This window comes from Pseudophryne corroboree, chromosome 8 (assembly GCF_028390025.1).
Source record: "Pseudophryne corroboree isolate aPseCor3 chromosome 8, aPseCor3.hap2, whole genome shotgun sequence".
NCBI classification, from domain to species: domain Eukaryota; kingdom Metazoa; phylum Chordata; class Amphibia; order Anura; family Myobatrachidae; genus Pseudophryne; species Pseudophryne corroboree.
Window position 1 is genome coordinate 287,835,980 of NC_086451.1, and position 23,301 is coordinate 287,859,280.

Genomic DNA, 23,301 nt, shown 5'->3' on the forward strand with positions numbered 1-23,301 from the left:
CTGTCCTTTCTAGGAATGATTCTGGACACAGAATTACAGAGAGTATTTCTTCCAGTGGAAAAGGCTCTGGAAATTCAGAACCTGGTCAAACAAATTCTGAAACCGGCAAGAGTGTCAATCCATCAATGCACTCGGTTGCTGGGGAAAATGGTGGCGGCTTACGAGGCCATTCAGTTTGGCAGATTTCATGCCAGGGTGTTTCAGTGGGATCTGTTGGACAAGTGGTCCGGATCCCACCTTCACATGCACCGAAGGATAATCCTGTCTTCCAAGACCAGAATCTCGCTCCTGTGGTGGCTGAACAGCACTCACCTCCTAGAGGGGCGCAGGTTCGGGATCCAGGACTGGATCCTAGTAACCACGGATGCGAGTCTCCGAGGCTGGGGTGCAGTCACACAGGGGGAAAACTTCCAGGGAAGATGGTCAAGCCAAGAAACTTTTCTACACATAAACGTTCTGGAGTTAAGGGCCATTTACAACGGCCTTCTTCAAGCGTAACATCTTCTGCGCAATCTGCCCGTCCTGATTCAATCGGACAATGTAACAGCAGTAGCGTACATAAACCGCCAGGGCAGAACAAAAAGCAGAGCAGCAATGGCAGAGGCCACGAAAGTTCTCCGTTGGGCGGAAAAACATACAAGCGCTCTGTCAGCAATCTTCATTCCAAGAGTGGACAACTGGGAAGCAGACTTCCTCAGCAGACACGATCTCCATCCAGGGGAGTGGGGTCTTCATCAAGAGGTCTTCACAGAAGTGACAAGTCTTTGGGGAGTTCCTCAAATAGACAAGATGGCGTCTCGTCTCAACAAGAAACTTCAGAGATATTGTTCCAGGTCGCGGGACCCTCAAGCAATAGCAGTGGACGCCCTAGTAACACCATGGGTGTTTCAGTCGGTGTATGTATTCCCTCCGCTTCGTCTCATTCCGAAAGTACTAAAGATCATAAGAAGAACAAAGGTTCAGGCGATCCTCATTGTTCCAGACTGGCCAAGGAGGGCTTGGTATCCAGATCTTCAGGAATTACTCATAGGAGATCCCTGGCCTCTTCCTCTACGAGAGGATCTGTATCAGCAGGGGCCGTGCGTGTATCAAGACTTACCGCGGCTACGTTTGACGGCGTGGCGGTTGAACGTCGGATCCTAGCCCGAAAAGGGTATTCCCTGTGAAGTCATTCCCACACTTCTTCAGGCTAGAAAAGGGGTAACGTCTAAACATTACCACCGTATTTGGAGAAAATATGTGTCTTGGTGCGAATCCAAGAAGGCTCCTACGGAATTTCAGTTAGGACGTTTTCTCCATTTTCTACAAGCAGGTGTGGATGCGGGCTTAAAGTTGGGCTCAATTAAAGTACAGATTTCAGCCTTATCGGTTTTCTTTCAAAAACAATTGGCCTCCTTTCCAGAAGTTCAGACTTTCGTGAAAGGCGTGTTGCACATCCAACCTACAGATACAGTATAGTTATCTAGTAGTTTTACACCTCTTTTCTTTATTGCTCATTTTCATTTTTTATGTGTACAGATGCGTCCTCATACACTATTGCTGCAGTAACGGCTAACATCCCTTCTCAGTGCACCAGGTCCTGTGCGACCATCTTTTTCACATCAGTGTTCGTCTTAATCACAATGCGATGCGACAAAACTGCTTCACGAGGCTGAACTCAATGATGCAGCGGCTACGTTTTGCATTGTATACAGATTCAGACTAAGGGAGACATTCCGAGTTGATCGCTCGCTAGCTACTTTTTGCAGCCGTACAAACACATAGTCGCCGCCCACTGGGGAGAGTATTTTAGCTTTGCAAGTGTGCGAACGCCTGTGCAGCCAAGCACTACAAAAATAGTTTGTGCAGTTTCTGAGTAGGTCTGAACTTACTCAGCCGCTGCGATCACTTCAGCCTGTCCGGTCCCGGAATTGACGTCAGACACCCACCCTGCAAACGCTTGGATACGCCTGCGTTTTTCCAACCACTCCCTGAAAACGGTCAGTTGACACACATAAACGCCATCTTCCTGTCAATCTTCTTGCGATCGGCTGTGCGAATGGATTCTTCGTTAAATCCATCGCCCAGCAACGATCCGCTGTTTACCCGTACGACGCGCCTGCTCATTTTGGTGCATACACATACGCAATAGTGACCTGATCACTGCACTGCAAAAAACAGCAGCATGCTATCAGGTCGGAATGACTTACTAAGTCGCACACAGATATACAAGTGTCACATATCAAATTAATCACTGCAATCCCATAAAGTGGTTTTGTCATATCCCATTGCAATTAACTTACACATTACAGCAAAAAAGATGTGAAAAAAAATGCTACAGCGCTCATCGCCATTGGTGCCAGTTATCTTTCTTCACATGGCATATAGCGGTATGCATCTGTATATCTTTGTATGTACTATTTTACAGAATAGATAGATACTTCTACCAGTCATGTGACATTATTACAGAGTTAGAATACTTACTTAGCAGGTGTCGGGATTCTGCATGTTGGTCTTCTGACTGCCGGCACCCTATACCAAACCCATTTATATTACATGGTTAGTCTTCAGTTAACCTGGTGTCGAACAATAAGCTTACACTCACACAACTATTAAACATATAACATGCACTTAATTGTCATCCATTCCACAGCACTGAAGTCACTACAAACATGTTAAATGTAAGATCTTAATGTATATATTTTTATTATTTGTAATGTAACACGTAACATCTTTATTTAATGTTTACCTTCTCCTTTAGAATGGCGATGGGAAACAGACATCAAACAGCCAGAAGAATATTACCAAATTCTACAGTGTTTTCTGGACAGAAAAAACAGTTGTTATTCTATTCACCAGATGGGTAAGAACAATTCCCTAGTACTGTGCTCCATTACAATTAACTTTAGGTAGAGAGAAAAGTGTGTCTGAATGTAATTGTCATTTTATACCAGAGTAGTGGGTGAAAAAAATACTGGGATAAATTAGTTTTGAGCAATAAGTATAAATATCAGAGACAATGCCACAGACTGCAGTCATTTCCCCCAGACTATTGCAGAGTGTAAAGGCCCACACACACACGGCATTATGTGTCCCACCTGCCGATGCTGGCAGTGACCAGCGACGGCGTGGGGTTGGGGAGCGGGGCCATGCTGCTTTCGGCAGGTGGGCATCGTTCTCCTCCTCAGATCTTTCTGCATGTTCAAAAGATCTGAGGAGGTGGACAACGACCCGTGGGTGCACGCATTGCATCGTTATCCTGCTTACAGGCTGACCGTTTTTAAATGATTTGTCGTTCCAGTCGGTTAAAAATGCCAATATCATTTAAATAATCATACCGTGTGTGGGGGCCTTAAGTAAAAAAGCACAGGTGCCGCTCTTGGGATACTAGTGTAAAATGTGGGTCTGGCCTGCTAGCTGTGCTGCAGAAAGAGATTTATTCGTACATGCGGAACAGTGTGAGACTGTGTAGAGCAGGGCTGGCCAATCCGGTCCTCGAGATCTACCAACAGTTCATGTTTTCTAGGCCTCCTGGAGATCTGTAGAATGGTCAGTTAGGAATGAATGCAGCACATCTTAATTAGTAATGACTGCACCTGTGCACCAGCCAGGTGGTCTGGAAAATGTGAACTGTTGGTAGATCTCGAGGACTGGTTTGGCCAGATCTGGTGTAGAGATATAACTTCTTAGTGGCAGATATTTAAGTAACAGATTTTATGAAACAGGAGTTATGTATTACTCTTATGGGGTATATGCAATTCACGGCGAATCGCGGCAAATTATCGCCGTTTTTTAATTCGACACAATTCGACAGGTGAATTCCGGCAGGTGGCTGCCGGAATTCACCATATTCAATGAAAAACGGATTCGACAGTCCCGCGGGCGAAAAACGTCCGATTTGCCGGATTTTGCCGCGATTTAAAAAAACGGGGAAAAACGGGAAAAACCCGTAAAGAAAATGGCGTGGGGTCCCCCCTTCAAAGCATAACCAGCCTCGGGCTCTTCGAGCTGGTCCTGGTTCTAAAAATGCGGGGAAAAATTGGGCAGGGATCCCCCGTATTTTTAAAACCAGCACCGGGCTCTGCGCCTGGTGCTGGTGCAAAAAATACGGGGGACAAAAAGAGTAGGGGTCCCCCGTATTTTTTACACCAGCATCGGGCTCCACCAGCTGGACAGATAATGCCACAGCCGGGGGTCACTTTTATACAGTGCCCTGCGGCCGTGGCATTAATATCCAACTAGTCACCCCTGGCCGGGGTACCCTGGGGGAGTGGGGACCCCTTCAATCAAGGGCCCCCCCCCCCCAGCCACCCAAGGGCCAGGGGTGAAGCCCGAGGCTGTCCCCCCCATCCAATGGCTGCGGATGGGAGGCTGATAGCCTTGAGAAAAATGACAAGAATATTGTTTTTTCCAGCAGTACTACAAGTCCCAGCAAGCCTCCCCCGCAAGCTGGTACTTGGAGAACCACAAGTACCAGCATGCAGGAGAAAAACGGGCCCGCTGGTACCTGTAGTTCTACTGGAAAAAAAATACCCAAATAAAAACAGTACACAGACACAGTGACAGTAAAACTTTATTACACACTGCCGACACACACATACTTACCTATGTTGACACGCCGACTGCCACGGTCTCCGACGATCCGAGGGTACCTGTGAAAAAAATTATACTCACCTTCCAGCGTCCAGAGGTACATCCACGTCCAGAGATACATCCACGTACTTGTTAAAAAAACAAAACGAACACCCGTGCCATGCCGGACTGAAAGGGGTCCCATGCTTTCACATCAGACCCCTTTCCCCGAATGCCGGGACACCACGTGACTCCTGTCACTGAAGTCCCTTCAGCCAATCAGGAAGCGCTACTTCCGTGGCGCTCACCTGATTGGCTGTGAGCTGTCAGACAGCGCATCGCAAAGCCTCTCCATTACTTTCAATGGTGAGAACTTTGCCGTCTGCGGGGGGTTACCCGCGGTCAGCCGCTGACCGGCGGGTGACCTCACCGCTAGCCGCTAAGTTCCCACCATTGAAAGTAATGGACGGAGCTGTGCGATGCGCTGTCTGACAGCTCAGACAGCGCACAGCCAATCAGGTGAGCGCAACGAAGTTGCGCTTCCTGATTGGCTTTAGAGACCTTTCTGTGACAGCTGTCACTCTGAGAGGTCTCTCTGCATTCGGGGATAGGGGTCCCATGTGTAAGCATGGGACCCCTTTCAGTCCGGCATGGTACGGGTGTCCGGTTTGTTTTTTTTAACAAGTACGTGGATTTATCTCTGGACCCTGGCTGAGGTGAGTATATTGATCTTTTCTTTTCAGGTATCCGTGGATTCTACTTGGAGAAGAGGACCGATGTCGGCGTGTGAACATAGGTAAGTATGTGTGTGTCGACGTATGAAATAAAGTTTTACTGTCACTGTGTCTGTGTCCTGTTTTTATTTGGGTATTTTTTTCCCAGTAGAACTACAGGTACCAGCGGGCCCGTTTTTCTCCCGCATGCTGGTACTTGTGGTTCTCCAAGTACCAGCTTGCGGGGGAGGCTTGCTGGGACTTGTAGTTCTTCTGGAAAAAACAATATTCTTGACATTTTACCAAGGCTATCAGCCTCCCATCCGCAGCCCTTGGATGGGGGGGACAGCCTCGGGCTTCACCCCTGGCCCTTGGGTGGCTGGGTGGGGGGGACCCCTTGATTGAAGGGGTCCCCACTCCCCCAGGGTACCCCGGCCAGGGGTGACTAGTTGGATATTTAATGCCACGGTAGCAGGGCACTGTATAAAAGTGACCCCCGGCTGTGGCATTATCTGTCCAGCTAGTGGAGCCTGATGCTGGTGTAAAAAATACGGGGGACCCCTACTCGTTTTGTCCCCCGTATTTTTTGCACCAGCACCAGGCGCAGAGCCCGGTGCTGGTTTTAAAAATACGGGGGATCCCCTGTCAATTTTTTCCCCGCATTTTTAGAACCAGGACCAGCTCGAAGAGCCCGAGGCTGGTTATGCTTTGGAGGGGGGACCCCACGCCATTTTTTTCAGGGATTTCACCATTCCATCTATTAAAAAAAAAAAAAATATTATTTTTAAAAATATATAAATAATACTTGTGCCTCCAAAAAAGACAAACCAAGTACCTAATCCCTTCTAATATAAATAGATCTGATATTACCACGAAAAAAACCCACAAAAAAAACATGTTTTATATTTTTTTTATTGGTTTCACCCTCCAAAGTGTGGCGGATTGAAAATGACGAATTTGCTGTCTAAAAGCACTGCTGTCGAATTTCCAAACTTGAATTGAATATGCTTTTGTCGAATTGCAGCACTTGTATCATTGCAGAAAAGTCGAATTTGCAAAAAGTCGAATTTCAAAAAGTCGAATTTTGAAAGTCCGTTTTTTTGACGGAAAGCACTGAATTGCATTGACGAATTTTTTTTTTTGGCGAAAAATACCCGAAATTCGACAATTTCGGGAATTCGACCGCAATTGCATATACCCCTATATTCTCAATATAAAGTGTAAATAGGAAAAGTGAGGACAGAAGCAGAGGGATATGTGCACTCACCAGTACTACTTACCGCTTTTTACACCCAGCTATAAACTATTGCTGAGACAAATGAAAGTGTTACACTGGTAGAGTTTGCTAGTGTGTTCACAGGCAGCCCAGGTGCAGAATCAAGTTACTAGTGAAGGGAGGTCATACATTTATATAAATAATAAAGGTACAGTAAGATCATGTTTTATGGCCAGTCCCATACAGACTACAAGTTTTATGGTAGAAATATTTTGTTGCTTTACTTTAGCTAATAGTGCCTGGATGTCAAATGTCACAATAAAATAAAGATACCGCACTGCTGTATAATTGAACGCTAATGTGCCGTACTTGCTTCTCTGTTGCATGCAGTGAACTAAATGTCGGTATTCTCACATATATACAGAACTGTACACTTGGTTTGATACCCATCAGCGGTATGCATATGCACTAGCCCTATCCTTGATGCAAAGGATATGTCTAAAAGCAGACTTAGTTATGCTTCCAATTAACTGAGCATAGCCACAATTCCTTTGACACGAACTCACTGGACATTGCCTAAATGATACCCCCATGTTACATACCCTCCAACATTTCTCACATAAAAATCGGTACAAATTAGGAAAGGGGCGTGGCCATGGGTAAAGGGGCGTGGCCACATCCCTTTTCCTATACTTTCAATGGAAAAATGGAGAGTCAAAAATCGGTACAGACCACAGAAAAAAGGTACTGTACCTGCCAAAAAGGTACAGTTGGAGGGTATGATGTTACAGTCCAGTTACGCCCCCTCAGCCACTAGTGGAGATGCAACTATGACTCTGCATCACATGTACTTGCCACACCTTGTTCTGGAGTATACACAGCGTGAAACTGCACAAGATACCAGGCGTTCGTTCACCTCTGCATCATCACTGTATTTTATTTTGAAACATAAATACTGTAAGTTTAAAGTTCTATTTATAGACCAAACATAACTGTCTATTTCTGTTTCTTTCTGGTGTAATAAATCAGCACAGATGGGTGTAGGAGAAGGAAAGTCTATAGGAGAGTGGTATGGACCAAATACTGTGGCTCAGGTTTTAAAGTAAGTAAAACATTTATCTATTTGCCTCCATCTTTACCTCGATTCTAGAGCAGCAGGTATTTTACAAGTTTTATAAACAATCAAAAGCATATTAATTGTCATTCATATTCCAGGAAACTTGCTTTATTTGATGAGTGGAATTCATTAGCTGTTTATGTTTCAATGGATAACACAGTCGTCATTGAGGATATAAGTAAGTTATACATTTTACTTTCAAAGGTACACTCATCTGTATAGTACGAGGTGATTATTCAGTACCCTAAAGGAGTTGTTCACTTGGTACAAACTGCCTTCTTTTACTAACTACTCCCACAAATGTAGCATATAAGCAGCTCCTCCACTGAGCTGCTCAACCGTACCTCATACCAGCACCTTACTATGCCGATTGACAGTGGGAGGAACCACTGTGCTCAGTGCAAGGTTCAGAGGTCTGCAGACAGGAAGCATGAAGTGAATATGGCATCTGATTAGACAGGACCTCCAGCTAACCAAACAGGTCACAGCCTAACCTGTCCAGGCTGTCTTAGCTCTAGAATGTCTAGGGTGTGCTAAAACGTGCACTGCTGAGTGGTCTCTGCTCCTTCCCCTCCAATCCATTCTGTATGGCTGCTGAAATTGGGGAACAGATGAGGTTTCAGGGGAGGTTCCAACATTGAGATTCTGTCCTGGTTAATGAAGACTGAAGGTGTCCCAATACACTTGAACAAAAATGCTGAGAAATAAATAAACAATACAAAAAAAAAATGTAAAATCAGTTTTCTCTTACGTCCTAGAGGATACTGGGGTTCCATTTAGTACCATGCAGTATAAACGCGTCCACTAGGAGCCATGGGCACTTTAAGAATTTGATAGTGTGGGCTGGCTCCTCCCTCTATGCCCCTCCTACCAGACTCAGTTTAGAAAATGTGCCCGGAGGAGCCGGTCACGCTTATGGAAGCTCCTGAAGAGTTTTCTTCATTTATTTTATATGTGTGTTATTTTCAGGCGGGGCTGGATGGCACCAGCCTGCCTGCTTCGTGGAACTTAGTGGGGGTATGGCCCAACCTCTTGAAGGGTTAATGGTCCCATTCCCCGCTGACAGGACACTAGCTCCTGAGGGAACTATTCGCAAGCCCCACCATGGCGAGCGTACATTTCCGCAGCACCTCTCCACCCCTAACAGAGCCAGAAGAAAGAAGAGTGGTGAGTACTAAGCCGGCGTCCCGGTTATGGTGGCATGAGGGTACGGAGACGCACTGCTTCTAACCGGGGCGGAATGTGTCTCCATACTATTTCTACAGCTGCGTCTCATTACACTGTACACAGTACCCACACTGGCAAAAACAGCCTCAAAACGGTTTTCTCTCCATTTTAAGCACCAGATTACCTCAGCCAGTATAAAAAAGCGAGAAGACCGTGCGCCATTGAAGGGGCGGGGCCTTCACTATGAGCAGATCCAGCAGCTCAGCAGCGTCATTTTCCTCTGCAGTGGACACAGACACTAACTGACAGAGACGCGCAGCTCCTCCGGAGAGACTCCAGATTACCTCAGCGGTACCAAGGGGTCATAGCAGGAGGTTAGCGATTATTAGTGTACTAAGTCCCCTATCAGGGTACTTAGTCTCCAATATTTCTATGAAATTATTCCGCTATGAGAAAGAGACACAATACTTAAGACAGACTGTGGATGAGCTTATGAATAGAGACTCCAAACCAGCATCTCAATCCCCTCCCATTTGTCCGCAAAAACGATCTCTGGCCCATATCTTGCAGTCTGACTCTGACACTGACGGGTCAGACATGGAGGAGGGCGAGGTGGATTTGGAGGGGGGGATGCTACTCTGTCACAGGGAATAGAGGCTATCAGAGATGTTCTGCAAATTCCTGATAAGGTGTCAGAGGAGTGTGAGGAATCTTATTTTAATGTAAAAAATAAGTCCTCAGTCACTTTTCCTGCGTCAAAGGAATTGAATACCGTGGGTTAATCCTGATAAGAAATTTCAAAATCCCTAAAAGGTTGCTCTCATCTTTTTCTTTTCCTCTGGAGGATAGGAAAAAAATGGGAAAATCCACTGATAGTGGACACATCAGTTTCTAGGCTATCACGAAAAAATTGTATTGCCCGTCCCTGGGGCAGCCTCCCTAAAAGACACGGCTGATCGTAGAATTGAGACTACACTCAAATCATTGTACACAGCTGCTGGGGTGGCCCAGAGACCCACTATTGCATGTGTGTGGATCACAAAAGCCATTGCTAAATGGTCAGGTAGCCTAATTGATGGGTTAGATTCCTTGTCTAGGGGGTATGTTGTTTTACTCCTGCAGCATATCCAAGACTCTGCAAACTTTATGGTGGAGGCCGCCGCTACGCCACTGGACTGCTGATGTGGACTCCAGAAAAGGCGTGGAAGGCCTACCTTTCACAGGAGAGGCCTTGTTTGGAGATGAACTAGACAAATGGATCTCCAAAGTTACTGCGGGTAAGTCTATGTATCTTACTTCCGCAGCTCCCCCAGCCAGGAAAGCTTAGTCAGCTTCAAATTTACAGTCTTTTTGGACGACCAAGTTTAAGGGCAAATCCAGAGGTGCTTCTACGGCCTCCAGAGGCGCAAGATCTAAACCACGCAAACCAGCAACTGCAGGTGCTCAGGAACATAGCTCAGGCTCTGCTTCCTCAAAGCCTTCAGCATAACGGTGGACCGCGATGCCTAGAGGGCTGTCAGGGGGGGAGCCAGGCTAAAAAATTTCAGTCACATCTGGACAACATCATGCCAGGATCCCTGGGTCATAGATCTTATTTCCCAGGGCTACAGACTGGAGTTTCAGGAGCTCCGACCTCACAGATTCTTCAAATCAGGCTCACCAGTTTCACAAGAGGCAAGTATAACCTTACAGGATGCCATTCAAAAGCTGGTACAGACTCAGGTCATTGTTCCAGTTCCACCTCATCTACAAAACAAGGTATATTATTCCAGCTTGTTTGTAGTACCGAAACCGGATGGTTTGGTAAGGCCGATTTTGAATCTAAAATCGTTGAACCCGTACTGACGAGTGTTCAAATTCAAAATGGAGTCTCTGAGAGCGGTGTTCTCAGGTCTGGAGGAAGGGGAACTCCTAGTGTCCCTGGATATCAAGGATGCGTACCTTCACATTCCGATCTGGCTGCCTCGTCAGGCTTATCTACGGTTTGCACTGCAGGACTGTCACTACCAGTTCCAGGCCCTGCAATTTGGTCTCTCCACGGCACCGAGGGTATTCACCAAAGTGATGGCAGAGATGATGTTTATACTCCGCAAACAGAGGGTGAATATAATTCCTTACCTGGATGATCTTCTGATAAAGGCACAGTCCAGGAAAAGGTTGCTGGACAGCATTGGTCTCTCAACCAAACTTCTCCAGGATCATGGGTGGATTCTAAACCTTCCGAAATCTCACCTAGAGCCAACACGGAGGCTTCCATTCCTGGGAATGATACTGGACACGGAGTCGCAGAAAGTGTTCCTTCCGTTGGAAAAGGCATTGGTAATCCAGTCAATGGTTTGGGATGTCTTGAAGCCAACCCGGATATAGGAGCATCTATGCATCCGCCTTCTGGGGAAAATGGTGGCCTTTTACAAGGCGCTTCAATACGGAAGGTTTCACGCAAGACCCTTCCAGCTCGATCTGTTGGACAAATGGTCCGGATCGCAACTTCACATGCACCAGAGGATCCATCTGTCGCCAAAAGCCAGGATCTCCGTTCTGTGGTGGCTACAGACTTCTCACCTCGTCGGAGGTCCGGAATTCAGAACTGGATTCTGTTAACCACGGACGCAAGCCTCAGAGGTTGTGGAGCAGTCACCCAGGGGGTGCAGTGTCAAGGAAGATGGTCAAGTCAGGAAGTCATCCTTCCAATCAACATTCTGGAGCTCAGTGCCATATACAACGCCCTTCTGTAGGCTTTCTATCTTCTTCAAGATCAGGCCATTCAGGTCCAGTCGGATTATGTGACGGCAGTGACGTACATAAACCGACAAGGCGGAACGAAAAGCAGAGCAGCAATGTCAGAGTTGACAAGAATTCTCCTCTGGGCAGAAAAAAATGCTGTGGCTTGGTCAGCGGTCTTCATTCCGGGAGTAGACAACTGGGAAGCAGACTTCCTCAGCAGACACGACCTGCACCCATAGGAAGTGGGGCCTTCACCTGGAAGTGTTCAAGTGCTTGACACATCGATGGGTATATCCACAAATTGACATGATGGCCTCTCGTCCCAACAAGAAGCTCAAGTAGTATTGTTCCAGGTCGAGAGACCCACAGGTAGTGGCAGTAGACGCTCTGACGACTCCATGGGTCAATCAGATGGTGTACGTGTTTCCTCCACTTCCTCTGATACCTAGAATTCTAAAAAGAATAGAAAGGGAAGAGGTTCAAGCAATACTCATTGCTCCGGACTGGCCAAGAAGGTCCTGGTTCCGGACTTTCTGGAGATGCTCCTAGAGGATCCGTGGCCTCTACCTCTTTGCGAGGATCTTCTGCAACAGGGCCCGTTCGTCTTTCACAGGGATGGGGAACCTTTGGCCCTCCAGCTGTTGTTGAACTACACATACCAGCATGCCCTGCAACAGTTTTAGCATGGCCAAATAGCAAAACTTTAGTGAGACATGCTGGTATGTGTAGTTCAACAACAGCTGGAGGTCCACAGGTTCCCCACTCCTGGTCTATCAGGACTTACCACGGCACCGTTTGACAGCATGGAAGTTGAACAGCTGATTCTAGCTAGAAGAGGGATCCCTAACAAAGTTATCCCGACTATGATCCAAACCAGGAAGGGGGTAACGTCTAAACATTACCACCGTATTTGGACGAAATCTCTTGGAGAGCAGAAATTATTCTGCGGTGGAATTTCATCTGTGACGTTTCCTGCTTTTTCTGCAGGCAGGTGTGGATGTGTGCCTAGGTTTGGGCTCCATAAAAGTCCAGATTTCGGCCATGTCCATTTTCTTTCAAAAACAATTGGCTTCTTTCCCTGAGGTCCAGACGTTCTTGAAAGGTGTTCTACACATCCAACCTCCCTTTGTGCCTCCCACGGCACCTTGGGATCTCAATTTGGCTCTGCAGTTCCTCCAATCGGACTGGTTTGAACCGTTACAGGAGGTGGACGTAAAATATCTTACGTGGCAGACCGTCACACTGTTGGCCTGGTCTTCAGCAAGACGTGTGTCGGAGCTGGGAGCTTTGTCTCACAAAAGCCCCTATTTAATTTTCCATGAGGACAGAGCTAAACTCAGAACTCGTCAGCAATTTCTTCCTAAAGTGGTGTCTGCGTTTCACATCAACCAACCTATTGTGGTTCCGGGTTGTCACCGACACCTCTGCTAATTCAAAGTCTCTGGATGTTGTGAGGGCTTTGAAGGTATACGTAAAGAGGACAGCTCATCACAGGAAATCCGACTCGCTGTTCATTCTCTATGATCCCAATAAAATTGGGTGTCTTGCTTCAAAGCAGACAATTGCACGCTGGATCAGGCTCACTATCCAGCATGCTTATTCCACGGCAGGTTTGCCGGTTCCAAAATCTGTACAGGTTCACTCTACTAGGTCGGTGGGTTCTTCCTGGCCGGCTGCCCGGGGTGTCTCGGATTTACAGCTCTGCCGAGCAGCTACTTGGTCTGGTTCGAACACGTTTGCTAAGTTTTACAAGTTCGATACTTTGGCCTCTGAGGACCTTCGGTTTGGTCAGTTGGTTCTGCAGGAACCTCAGCACTCTCCCACCCGGAGCTTTGGTACATCCCCATGGTACTAAATGGAACCCAAGTATCCTGTAGGACGTAAGAGAAAATAGGATTTTAATTACCTACCGGTAAATCCTTTTCTCGTAGTCCGTAGAGGATACTGGGCGCCCGCCCGGTGCTTCGTTCTTCCTGCACTACTGTTGTTGCTGTTCCTGTTTAATGTTGGGTTAGCATAGATTTCCTTTGGTTTGTGTGTGCTGGTTCGGAATCTCACCACTATCTTTTATATCCTTCTCTCAAAGTATGTCGGTCTCCTCGGGCACAGTTTCCTAGACTGAGTCTGGTAGGAGGGGCATAGAGGGAGGAGCCAGCCCACACTATCGAATTCTTAAAGTGCCCAAGGCTCCTAGTGGACCCGTCAATACCCCATGGTACTACATGGAACCCCAGTATCCTCTACGGACTACGAGAAAAGGATTTACCGGTAGGTAATTAAAATCCTATTTTTTTTCCCCCATCTGACTGGTTCGCTTTAAGTATGCAAATATAAATATTACAAGTCACTGAGGAGTTCTCTGACAAAATTAAAATAATTATCTGTGGGTTGCTTGCTGGCATACAGGTGATGAGACTTGTATATCCTTAGTTTCATTATTTGTTTTCGTTATGGACTCTGAAGTCATGATATCACAAATCATCAAGATATTATTTAAAAGAGTTTATACATATATGAAGATCATTTGTGTATTGTTATTGTGTTCAGAATATTAAAATTGAATGAGGTGTGTTACATTTTTTAGGAAGAACAATATGGTAAATATGGCTTTATTTAAAAAATAAAAACAATGAACCGTCGATTTCTGGTTTCTCTCATCTGAACAAATTGTTATTATTCCTTGTTAGTTACCTATGCATTCCATGGGGGGATTTCAACTACCAGTGAATGCCTTCGCCTGGCCGAATCGTTACGGCAGCGGGATTTCGCACAAAGTTTTCACTGCCCCATAGGGTAGCAAGCACTTCTGTGCGAATCGGGCATTCGGCCAGCCGGGTGAAGGGTGCTAGAAGGGTTATTGTTGCCGCGTATAAACACTGCAGCAGCGGCAATTCGCACCTTCTCCCAGAATGGAATTCCCCTGCATCTCTTATGTATCAGTTCCCAGCCTGAGGCTTTGTAACCCCTATAGCCACCTTTTACCCCATTATGTAAGTCCTTATCTCATATATTGTATATAAAGATATATATAAAGAGTTAGTACTGACTACTGTGGTTGTTTTATTGGTGTAGGGAAAATGTGCCGCTATCCTTCTTACAGCTGGAATGTGGTGCATGATGGATCTTACACACACCAAAGTTCTTGGAGCAGATGCAGAGACACATCAGAGCAGTGCTCAACGTGGAAGCCGCTTCTGCTCATAGTTCCTCTCCGTCTAGGAATAAACCAGATTAATCCTGTTTATATTGACGCTTTCAAGGTGCGTTAACTTGCGACATTCAATGTGAAACTTGGGCTAAACACAATAAAAAGTGCGAAATATGTCTGTCTCCTCTGATACAACTGTTATCTGCCCTTACATGTAGTACATTATGTTTCAGAAATGTCCTTATAAACAAAGCTCATTAACCACATACACAAAACATGATCTAAGTAAAATAACCTTATTCTATACACTTTAAAGATCCACAAAACCTGAAAAGTTAGTTCCTGATAAATATACAAAGGTCTCAGGAGCTGGTCAGCACTGAATCTATTGTCATGGGCAGAATATTTTCTAACTTTTTTTTTTTTACAGAGAATTATTGATGACCTAAAACAAAAGCATTTGTTAAAAGCATGTAAATATATACAGATTTATTAATGTATGGATACCTTTAAATGTTGTGCTAGTGTGTTAGCACTTTGTTGTCTCCTGGGGTACACTGACAATGAAACACTTACTCTGAGTCATAGTCCAGTCATTTCCTTCCAACTTGTTCTCCGCTAGCTTCATTGCCAATTCTCTTCTTGCAGGTTTACCTCTCCTACAGTACATAAGTCTTACAGCTGTAGGCGAAGTAATCTGCCTATTATTAGTCTTCTATATCAGAGTCTCCTCTTTTCCTGACATATCACATTGCTGCTTTCTGGTGTTTTTAAGAAAATATAGATGTTGGATTTTATTTATGAAGCAGCTGCATTTTTAAGCTGCCACTTCCCATTGGGCTGGAGGTGGCTATTTAAAGCTGCACTCGCAGTCAGTGTAAAGCCCAGCTTGCATTACATTAACTGTGAGTTCCATTACATTTTCAATCTGCCGGTAAGTGGTGGCTTACAAAAGCCACCGCTTTATAAATAAAAAAATATACAAAAACATCAAGTGCTCAACAGCTGGAAGAAAGTAAATCCAAATCTAAATAAATGAACCTGTGGTCATCTATGAAATGACCCTCCCAGAGTCCGTGCAAGAGTCCATATTCATATTCGTCTTTCCAATCCCGAATGTTCCTCCAAGCATATGAATATGAAAAAGAGATAAACTAAAAAGGCCCATGTAGTGTAGTAGGCCAAAGATACTCTGAATTCAAATAAGAGCTTGATAGATGATTCCACATCTATAATATAGAGGGTGTTCGGTACGTGATAGAAGTTCACGTGTGATATAGCATATATTCTAGATAATCACATAACCGCTTACATCTGGCAGGGTGTGGTACACATATAAAGGTATCTTTGAAACTTCTCAAACCCAAGATGAAGTTTTGACACCTCGTATTACATGTTTTCTATAGACGTGCTTACATGTATGCTTACATATAACATACATGGGATCCTCACGTAGCGGTTTCTTTGTTTTCCTTATTTAGGATTTTTCTTTTCAAAGAATGCAGCCACTCGATCACCAGTATATAAAAACACAAAACAAAATGTATTCTATACAATGATTATAGTCAGAAAAAAGAGCATCAATAAAAAAAGGCTGAATCTCATAATTTCATCGGTCAACCAAAATAAAAATTTGAGTATTTTAATGTATTTTCTGATTCTCTATATCGAAAAATAACCAAAACCTTTGTTTATTTTTTAAAAACTTTGCTTTTGTCCCTTTTACAATGCTCAATAAATATAAAAGCTTTTGAATGACCATATAAGGAGAAGCATGTTTTAGTAAGTAACGGAGAAGACGAGCTGGGGGAAAGCAAGTGGTATTCTGACCCTCATTACACGTAAGCAGTGTGTAACTATTCAGATACTTAAACCATGCCCATCTCTCAATGCACAGACAATGAGATTTCTTGAACTGTAAACCTTTTATTAATACAGACTGGAATGATTGTCCATATAATATAGCTGTATTTCTGCAGAATAGTTCACTGTACATGTAACAAATAAGAGAGTAACCAGTGCACGGAAATAAGATATAAGTCTCTGGGGTAGAGGACACAGCCTGTCAGCAACTCATGCACAGATAACGGAGTAGTAACAAAAATGGATTATGATGGGGGATTATATTTGGGGGCTAATACGAGAAAATCCATACAATCACCAAAGAAATACGAAAAATACTCATTTCTAAACTTTTTTAAATATTCTGTTACAGTAGTTTGTTATTTAAAAAAAAATGTAAAGAAAAGTAATTAAAATTCATAACAAAAGTTTGATTATTTTTACATACAATAAAGTTATGAAAATAGGGAAATTTTCTTAATCCGTAATTTTATTCTGATAGCTACAAAAGCAAACTTTTTCGGGTAAAACTATTTTTTCTTTAATTAGTAATGTGGAAGAAATAAAAATCCGATATGCAGAACCTAGACTCAAAATATGTGTTGACCGGTGTTATTATCCACAAACCACTGGGAATTGGTTGAAAAAAACCTGGGTAAATCTCACCAGTGGAGTAGTGTTGGGTCCTCAGTAGTTGGGAAAACAGTCCATAAATAGTATACAGCACCTGCACCGACATGTTTCAACTTGAATAGTGTTTCTGAAGGTGGTTGTAAATAAAGCCCATTGTCTGTAGTGTCACCTTATAGTGTATACTTTTGAATGTATTTTTCAAATGTAATTTTGTTTTAACGCAACCCAATTGTTTGGGAATTAGAAAGTACTCTAAGTTGGCTTCAACTTTAAAAAGTCCTCTATTCAACAGCTCTTTTTAATTGTAAGGACAAAGCTAGAATGTAGGTCCTCTGGGCATCTAATGATTTGGCATGGCTCCTCTGGGAAGAGGGCTCTTAATGCCAGAGGTCACCGTCAGATTAGGGTTGAGTAATTACTGAGCATCAGTTTTAGCAAACTGCAGGTTTACATGCGCTTTGATATGCTGTTTGTAAACTGGGCAGTTTACTATAGTAAAAATCGCACATCAAAGCCCATTCATTACTATTATAATGACAGGAGCACTTTGTATTGTTATATGGATGAGGACACTCTTTATTACTAGAAGGACAAGGGCACTCATTGTTATTACTAAGACTGGAGCACTCTTGTTTGGTCCAGCTATCCAGTCCAGTTGTCCGCTATCAGAGCGATGTTGGGAGATTCAAACTTTCTACTTGCTGATTGGACAAAAGCCATGGCATACAGTGATTAACCTACAGTGCATCCGGAAAGTATTCACAGCACTTCACTTTTTCTACATTTTGTTATGTTACAGCCTTATTCCAAAATGGAATAAATTCATTTTTTCCCTCAAAATTCTACACACAATACCCCATAATGACAACATGAAAAAAGTTTTTTTGAGATTTTTGAAAATGTATTAAAAATAAAAAAAACTAAGAAATAACATGTACATAAGTATTCACAGCCTTTGCTCAATACTTTGTTGATGCACCTTTGGCAGCAATTATGGCCTCAAGTCTTTTTGAATACGATGCCACAAGCTTGGCACACCTATCTTTGGGCAGTTTCGCCCATTCCTCTTTGCAGCACCTCTCAAGCTCCATCAGGTTGGATGGGAAGCGTCGGTGCACAGCTATTTTTAGATCTCTCCAGAGTTGTTCAATCGGATTCAAGTCTGGGCTCTGGCTGGGCCACTCATGGACATTCACAGAGTTGTCCTGAAGCCACTCCTTTGATATCTTGGCTGTGTCTTAGGGTCGTTGTTTTGCTGAAAGATGAACTGTCGCCCCAGTCTGAGGTCAAGAGCGCTCTAGAGCAGGTTTTCATTTAGGATGTCTCTGTACATTGCTGCATTCATCTTTCCCTCTATCCTGACTAGTCTCCCCGTTCCTGCCACTGAAAAACATCTCCACAGCATGATGCTGCCACCACCATGCTTCACTGTAGGGATGCTATTGGCCTGGTGATGAGCAGTGCCTGGTTTCCTTCAAACATGATGCCTGGCATTCACACCAAAGAGTTCAATCTTTGTCTCATCAGAACAGAGAATTTTGTTTCTCATGGTCTGAGAGTCCTTCAGGTGCATTTTGTCAGACTCCAGGCAGGCTGCCATGTGCATTTTACTAAGGAGTGGCTTCCGTCTGGCCACTCTACCATACAGGCCTGAATGGTGGATGGTTGTCCTTCTGGAAGGTTCTCCTCTCTCCACAGAGGAATGCTGTAGCTCTGACAGAGCTACCATCAGGTTCTTGGTCACCTCCCTGACTAGGGTCCTTCTCCCCCGATCGCTCAGTTTAGATGGTCGACCAACTCTAGGAAGAGTCCTGGTGGTTCCGAACTTCTTCCACTTACGGATGATGGAGGGCACTGTGCTCATTGGACCTTCAAAGCAGCAGATATTTTTCTGTAACCTTCCCTAGATTTGTGCCTCGAGACAATCCTGTCTCGGAGGTCTACAGACAATTCCTTTGACTTCATGCTTGGCTTGTGCTCAGACATGCACTGTCAAGTGTGGGACCTTATATAGACAGGTGTGTGCCTTTCCAAATCATGTCCAATCAACTGAATTTACCACAGGTGGACTCCAATTAAGCTGTAGGAACATCTCAAGGATGATCAGTGGAAACAGGATGCACCTGAGCTCAATTTTGAGCTTCATGGCAAAGGCTGTGAATACTTATGTACATGTGATTTCTTAGTTTTTTATTTTTAATAAATTTGCAAAAATCTAAAAAAAACACCTTTTTTCATGTAGTTATTATGGGGTATTGTATATACAATTTTGAGGGAAAAATTAATTTATTCCATTTTGGAATAAGGCTGTAATATAACAAAGCGTGGAAAAAGTGAAGCGCTGTGAATACTTTCCGGATGCACTGTATCTCCAGAATGGACTTGTCCTTAAGCGTCAACAGCATCCTCCTCTCCATCCAGACGCTGTGCATCAGCAGCCCTATGCAGAGGGATTACAAGTAGAGGCTGTCTAAATATGATCACACCTTAATATCACACCATTCAGGAAACATATAATGAATGGTTTTAGTGTAAGTATTTAACATGTTCTCTTTCTCCTCTCTATAGGAATGTTTTAAGATGCCACAGACATTAGGAGCTTTAGGTGGAAAACCAAATCATGCCTATTATTTCATAGGTTTTTCAGGTAGGATTGTGATCTTAAAGTTGTGATACCGTTCTTGATTTCAATTTTTTTTTACAAAAATGTATTATTGTACACAGTATGATGGCAGAGCAAAGGCCATGTCTTTCCATTAGCAGTTACCGGGAAATTCTGAACTGTTAATAGAGTGAACGTGTAGATGTTTTATCTTTTGTAATTCTACTAAACACCCCACCATGGAGCACGTCACTAGGAGGATTTAACTGATGTCTCAAAAATGGGCAGAGCCAGAATTTGAAGTTCTGACTAAATAATTGGGACAAGGCAGATTTATATTTGAAATTGGAAATTTTCAATATATTTTTTTTTTAATGTTGCATGTAACAATGCAGACAGTTCATGTTTTCCCATGGTATTCATGTTTTGTGTCTTTGTGAAGGGGATGAGCTCATTTACCTGGATCCTCACACAACACAGACCTTTGTAGACACAGAGGAAGCCGGCACAATGCAGGACCAGACTTATCACTGCCAAAAAAATCCCAACAGGATGAAGATCTTAAATCTGGACCCCTCTGTGGCATTAGTAAGTAGAAAAAAATATAATCCCAAAAACGAATCCTTCCATACACGGGTAATGCAGGTACAATGGAGTGTTAACTTGTACCTTACTTTCCATTACAGTTTTGTTTAAAGGTAAATTATGATTGAATATGCTATTCCCAACCTATAACAAACAGAAACCTCACACTACAACGTGCTGCAGAAGGCAGTGACATCATTGGTCATGTTCCTGTAGTCTGTATAGACTATTTCTTTTTACATTGAGACTGAAAGAGAATTACCCAGGTATATGAAACATTAAGCGGATGCCCATTCCCGTTCCAGAATAATTGCCCAGGTATATGAAACATTAAGCGGGTATACTGTATGAAACATTTAAGCGGATATGCATTCCCTCTCCAGAATAATTACCCAGGTATATGAAACATTAAGCGGATGCCCATTCCCTTTCCAGAATAATTGCCAAGGTATATGAAACATTAAGCGGGTATACTGTATGAAACATTAAGCGGATATACATTCCCTCTCCAGAATAATTACCCAGGTATATGAAACATTAAGCGGGTATACTGTATGAAACATTAAGCGGGTATGCATTCCCTCTCCAGAATAATCACCCAGGTATATGAAACATTAAGCATATGAACATTCCCTTTTCAGAATAATTACCCAGATATATGAAACATTAAGCTGATGCCCATTCCCCCTCCAGAATAATTACTCAGGTGTATGAAACAATAAGCAGATTTGCATTCCCATTCCAGAATATTGCACTCTAGAGATGTTACCTCATTTCACAGCATTAAACATATGTACTTTCAGCAAGTAGTTGGAACAGATAATAGGCAAAACCAGATCACCTCCTGTAACCACTGAACTCTACAGAAGACTAATGGGGTTATTCAGTGGAAGCAAACCAAAAAGGCAAGCAACTGGACAAAACCATATTGCACTGCAGGTGGCGCAGCTATAACGTGCAGAGTTAGATTTGGGTGGGGTGTGTAAAAACTGAAATCTAAATTGCAGTGTAAAAATAAAGCTGTCTAACATTTGTGAGCTACATGCAAAAGCAGCTATTATTTACATTGCACAGAAAAAATATAAATGTATTTCCTCCATTTGCATTGCAAAATGGTTTGTTCCAGACACAAACTTACATGCTGTTTCTGCCTTGATTCCAAATCTGAATCAGGCCCTAAGCTTGGTAATAAGAATAAAACAAAAATATGATATATTTATTCCAGTCTTGCTATTCTATACCATTTCCTTCAGGGATTCTTTTGCAAGGAAGAAGCAGAGTTTGATAAATGGTGTAGTACAGTAGAAAAGGTAAGTGCTGTAAGTATTTCTTGGAATTGCCATTGTTGGTTGGCTCTGGATTGACTTCCAGCTAAACATAGAAAGATACATTAAACATTAAAAGATAAATAGCGCATGCACAGGTACCTAAGAGATGACTACCGTTTTCTGGGGGCTTTTAACCACTTGGTTGACGTGATCGCATCAGGTGCCACCATACCAGTCTGGGCTTTCCCTGACATGGCCGGATCTGGCGACCAGGCAGAAACACACTGTGCGACTTGCAGTCCCTCTGCTTTCTGCCTGCCATGCTGCGATCACTGCTGATCAGGCAGCACTCCCTCCATGGCTACAGAGATTAGCAGCCGCTGGGGAAATGTTAAAAAGCAGCCCCTCGCTTTCCATGTTTCCACCTGACGCTGCAGAGAGGTTGCGATGGTCCGATCATCAATGGTCTGATATGTTGGCCATCGATGTTTATACCGATGTTTACACACCAAAAAATAAAGTGTTTTTTTTTAAATTAGGGTTGTTGTTTTTAATTTGTATTGGATATAATTTAAATAAATGTTCTTAAACTAATTCAATCATAAAAATACCCAGACAATTTCGGAGAGTTATTTTTGGAAAAAATATTAGCCAATTAAGTAGTTATTACTTTTTTTTTCTACCTTTGATCACAAATCTGATCACTTTATTTTATGGGTTTTTATTTTTTTTCTAAAGGTCTCCCCTTGTCAGCGGGATGCGTTTAATTTGCCGTCTGTCGGGATCCCGGTGTTCAGGATACCGATGCTGGAATCCCGCCAGCTGACAATGCAGCCGGCGCACCAGGGCTATTCCCATAGAGTGGGAATAGATCCTGTGGCGAGCCCGGAAGGGGACTCTTAGCTCCCGCCCCGCTGCTGGCATTCTGATGGGTGGGATGCCGCTGTCGGGATATTGTCAGCCGGCATCCCATCCGCTGGTAAAACTACTGAATCCCTTGTCGGCATATTGGCTCAACTGATGCTACTGTCTTGCATAATCCTATTTCAGGAGCTTTTCATCTTAGATGAAGTTAGCATATAATCTCTACCCTAATTACATTAGCATGTCAGATATTCTCTTCATCTACAGATGAGTTCTAATACACTGTTGCTGAAATCGCATCAAACATCCTGTCTTGGCGCGCCAGGTCTGTTCAACCCGTATTGCATTGAGCACCTTTTTGGGGTATTTTTGTGCCAATGTGTATCTTCCTTTTACAGAGAAGTTATTGTACAAATGCGCTGCCTATGATGTAAATGCAGCCCACTAATAAACAGGGAACCTTCACACAAAATTCCAAGAGTAAATGACAACAAAAAAAGCGTTTAAAGTAGGCGCAAACACCACAATTAAATCCTTACATAAGTATCCTTATGAAAAGACAGAGTGCTTCTTTTTCTCAATAAAGAAGAAGAGGTCATAGTGCAGATCAATTTCACAGGGACAACATATTTATTTTACATAGAACACTCACAAAATTCGTAAACAAACAAGCATGTAACCACTGCCAGTGGAAAGAAAGGGGTGCTGATATTGGATATCTTCTAGTTACCCTCCCAAGATGGCACAAAGGAAAGCACCGGAGGTTCCGGACACCACAACGGTACGAGGGAAGTTGAAGTACCAGAGTCAGTCCACCCGCAGTCCAGAGATCAGCTAGCACCACCTGCTTAAAGCACTCTGTATCATTGAG

At 43.6% G+C, this 23,301-nt stretch overlaps 1 protein-coding gene across 3 annotated transcripts in view; it reads left to right on the top strand.

Annotated features, from left to right (window-relative positions):
• ATG4A (autophagy related 4A cysteine peptidase) overlaps positions 1-23,301 on the top strand; it is a 107,153-nt gene that overhangs the window by 66,576 nt on the left and 17,276 nt on the right. For 2 of the 3 annotated variants that reach the window (XM_063937279.1, XM_063937281.1), the window contains 7 exons: positions 2,741-2,842; positions 7,510-7,582; positions 7,696-7,775; positions 14,561-14,748; positions 19,680-19,758; positions 20,156-20,301; positions 21,552-21,617. In XM_063937279.1, the coding sequence (XP_063793349.1) occupies positions 2,741-2,842; positions 7,510-7,582; positions 7,696-7,775; positions 14,561-14,748; positions 19,680-19,758; positions 20,156-20,301; positions 21,552-21,617 (734 nt within the window). The remainder of the gene's footprint in view (positions 1-2,740; positions 2,843-7,509; positions 7,583-7,695; positions 7,776-14,560; positions 14,749-19,679; positions 19,759-20,155; positions 20,302-21,551; positions 21,618-23,301) is intronic. The other variant, XM_063937280.1, reaches the window with a different exon arrangement.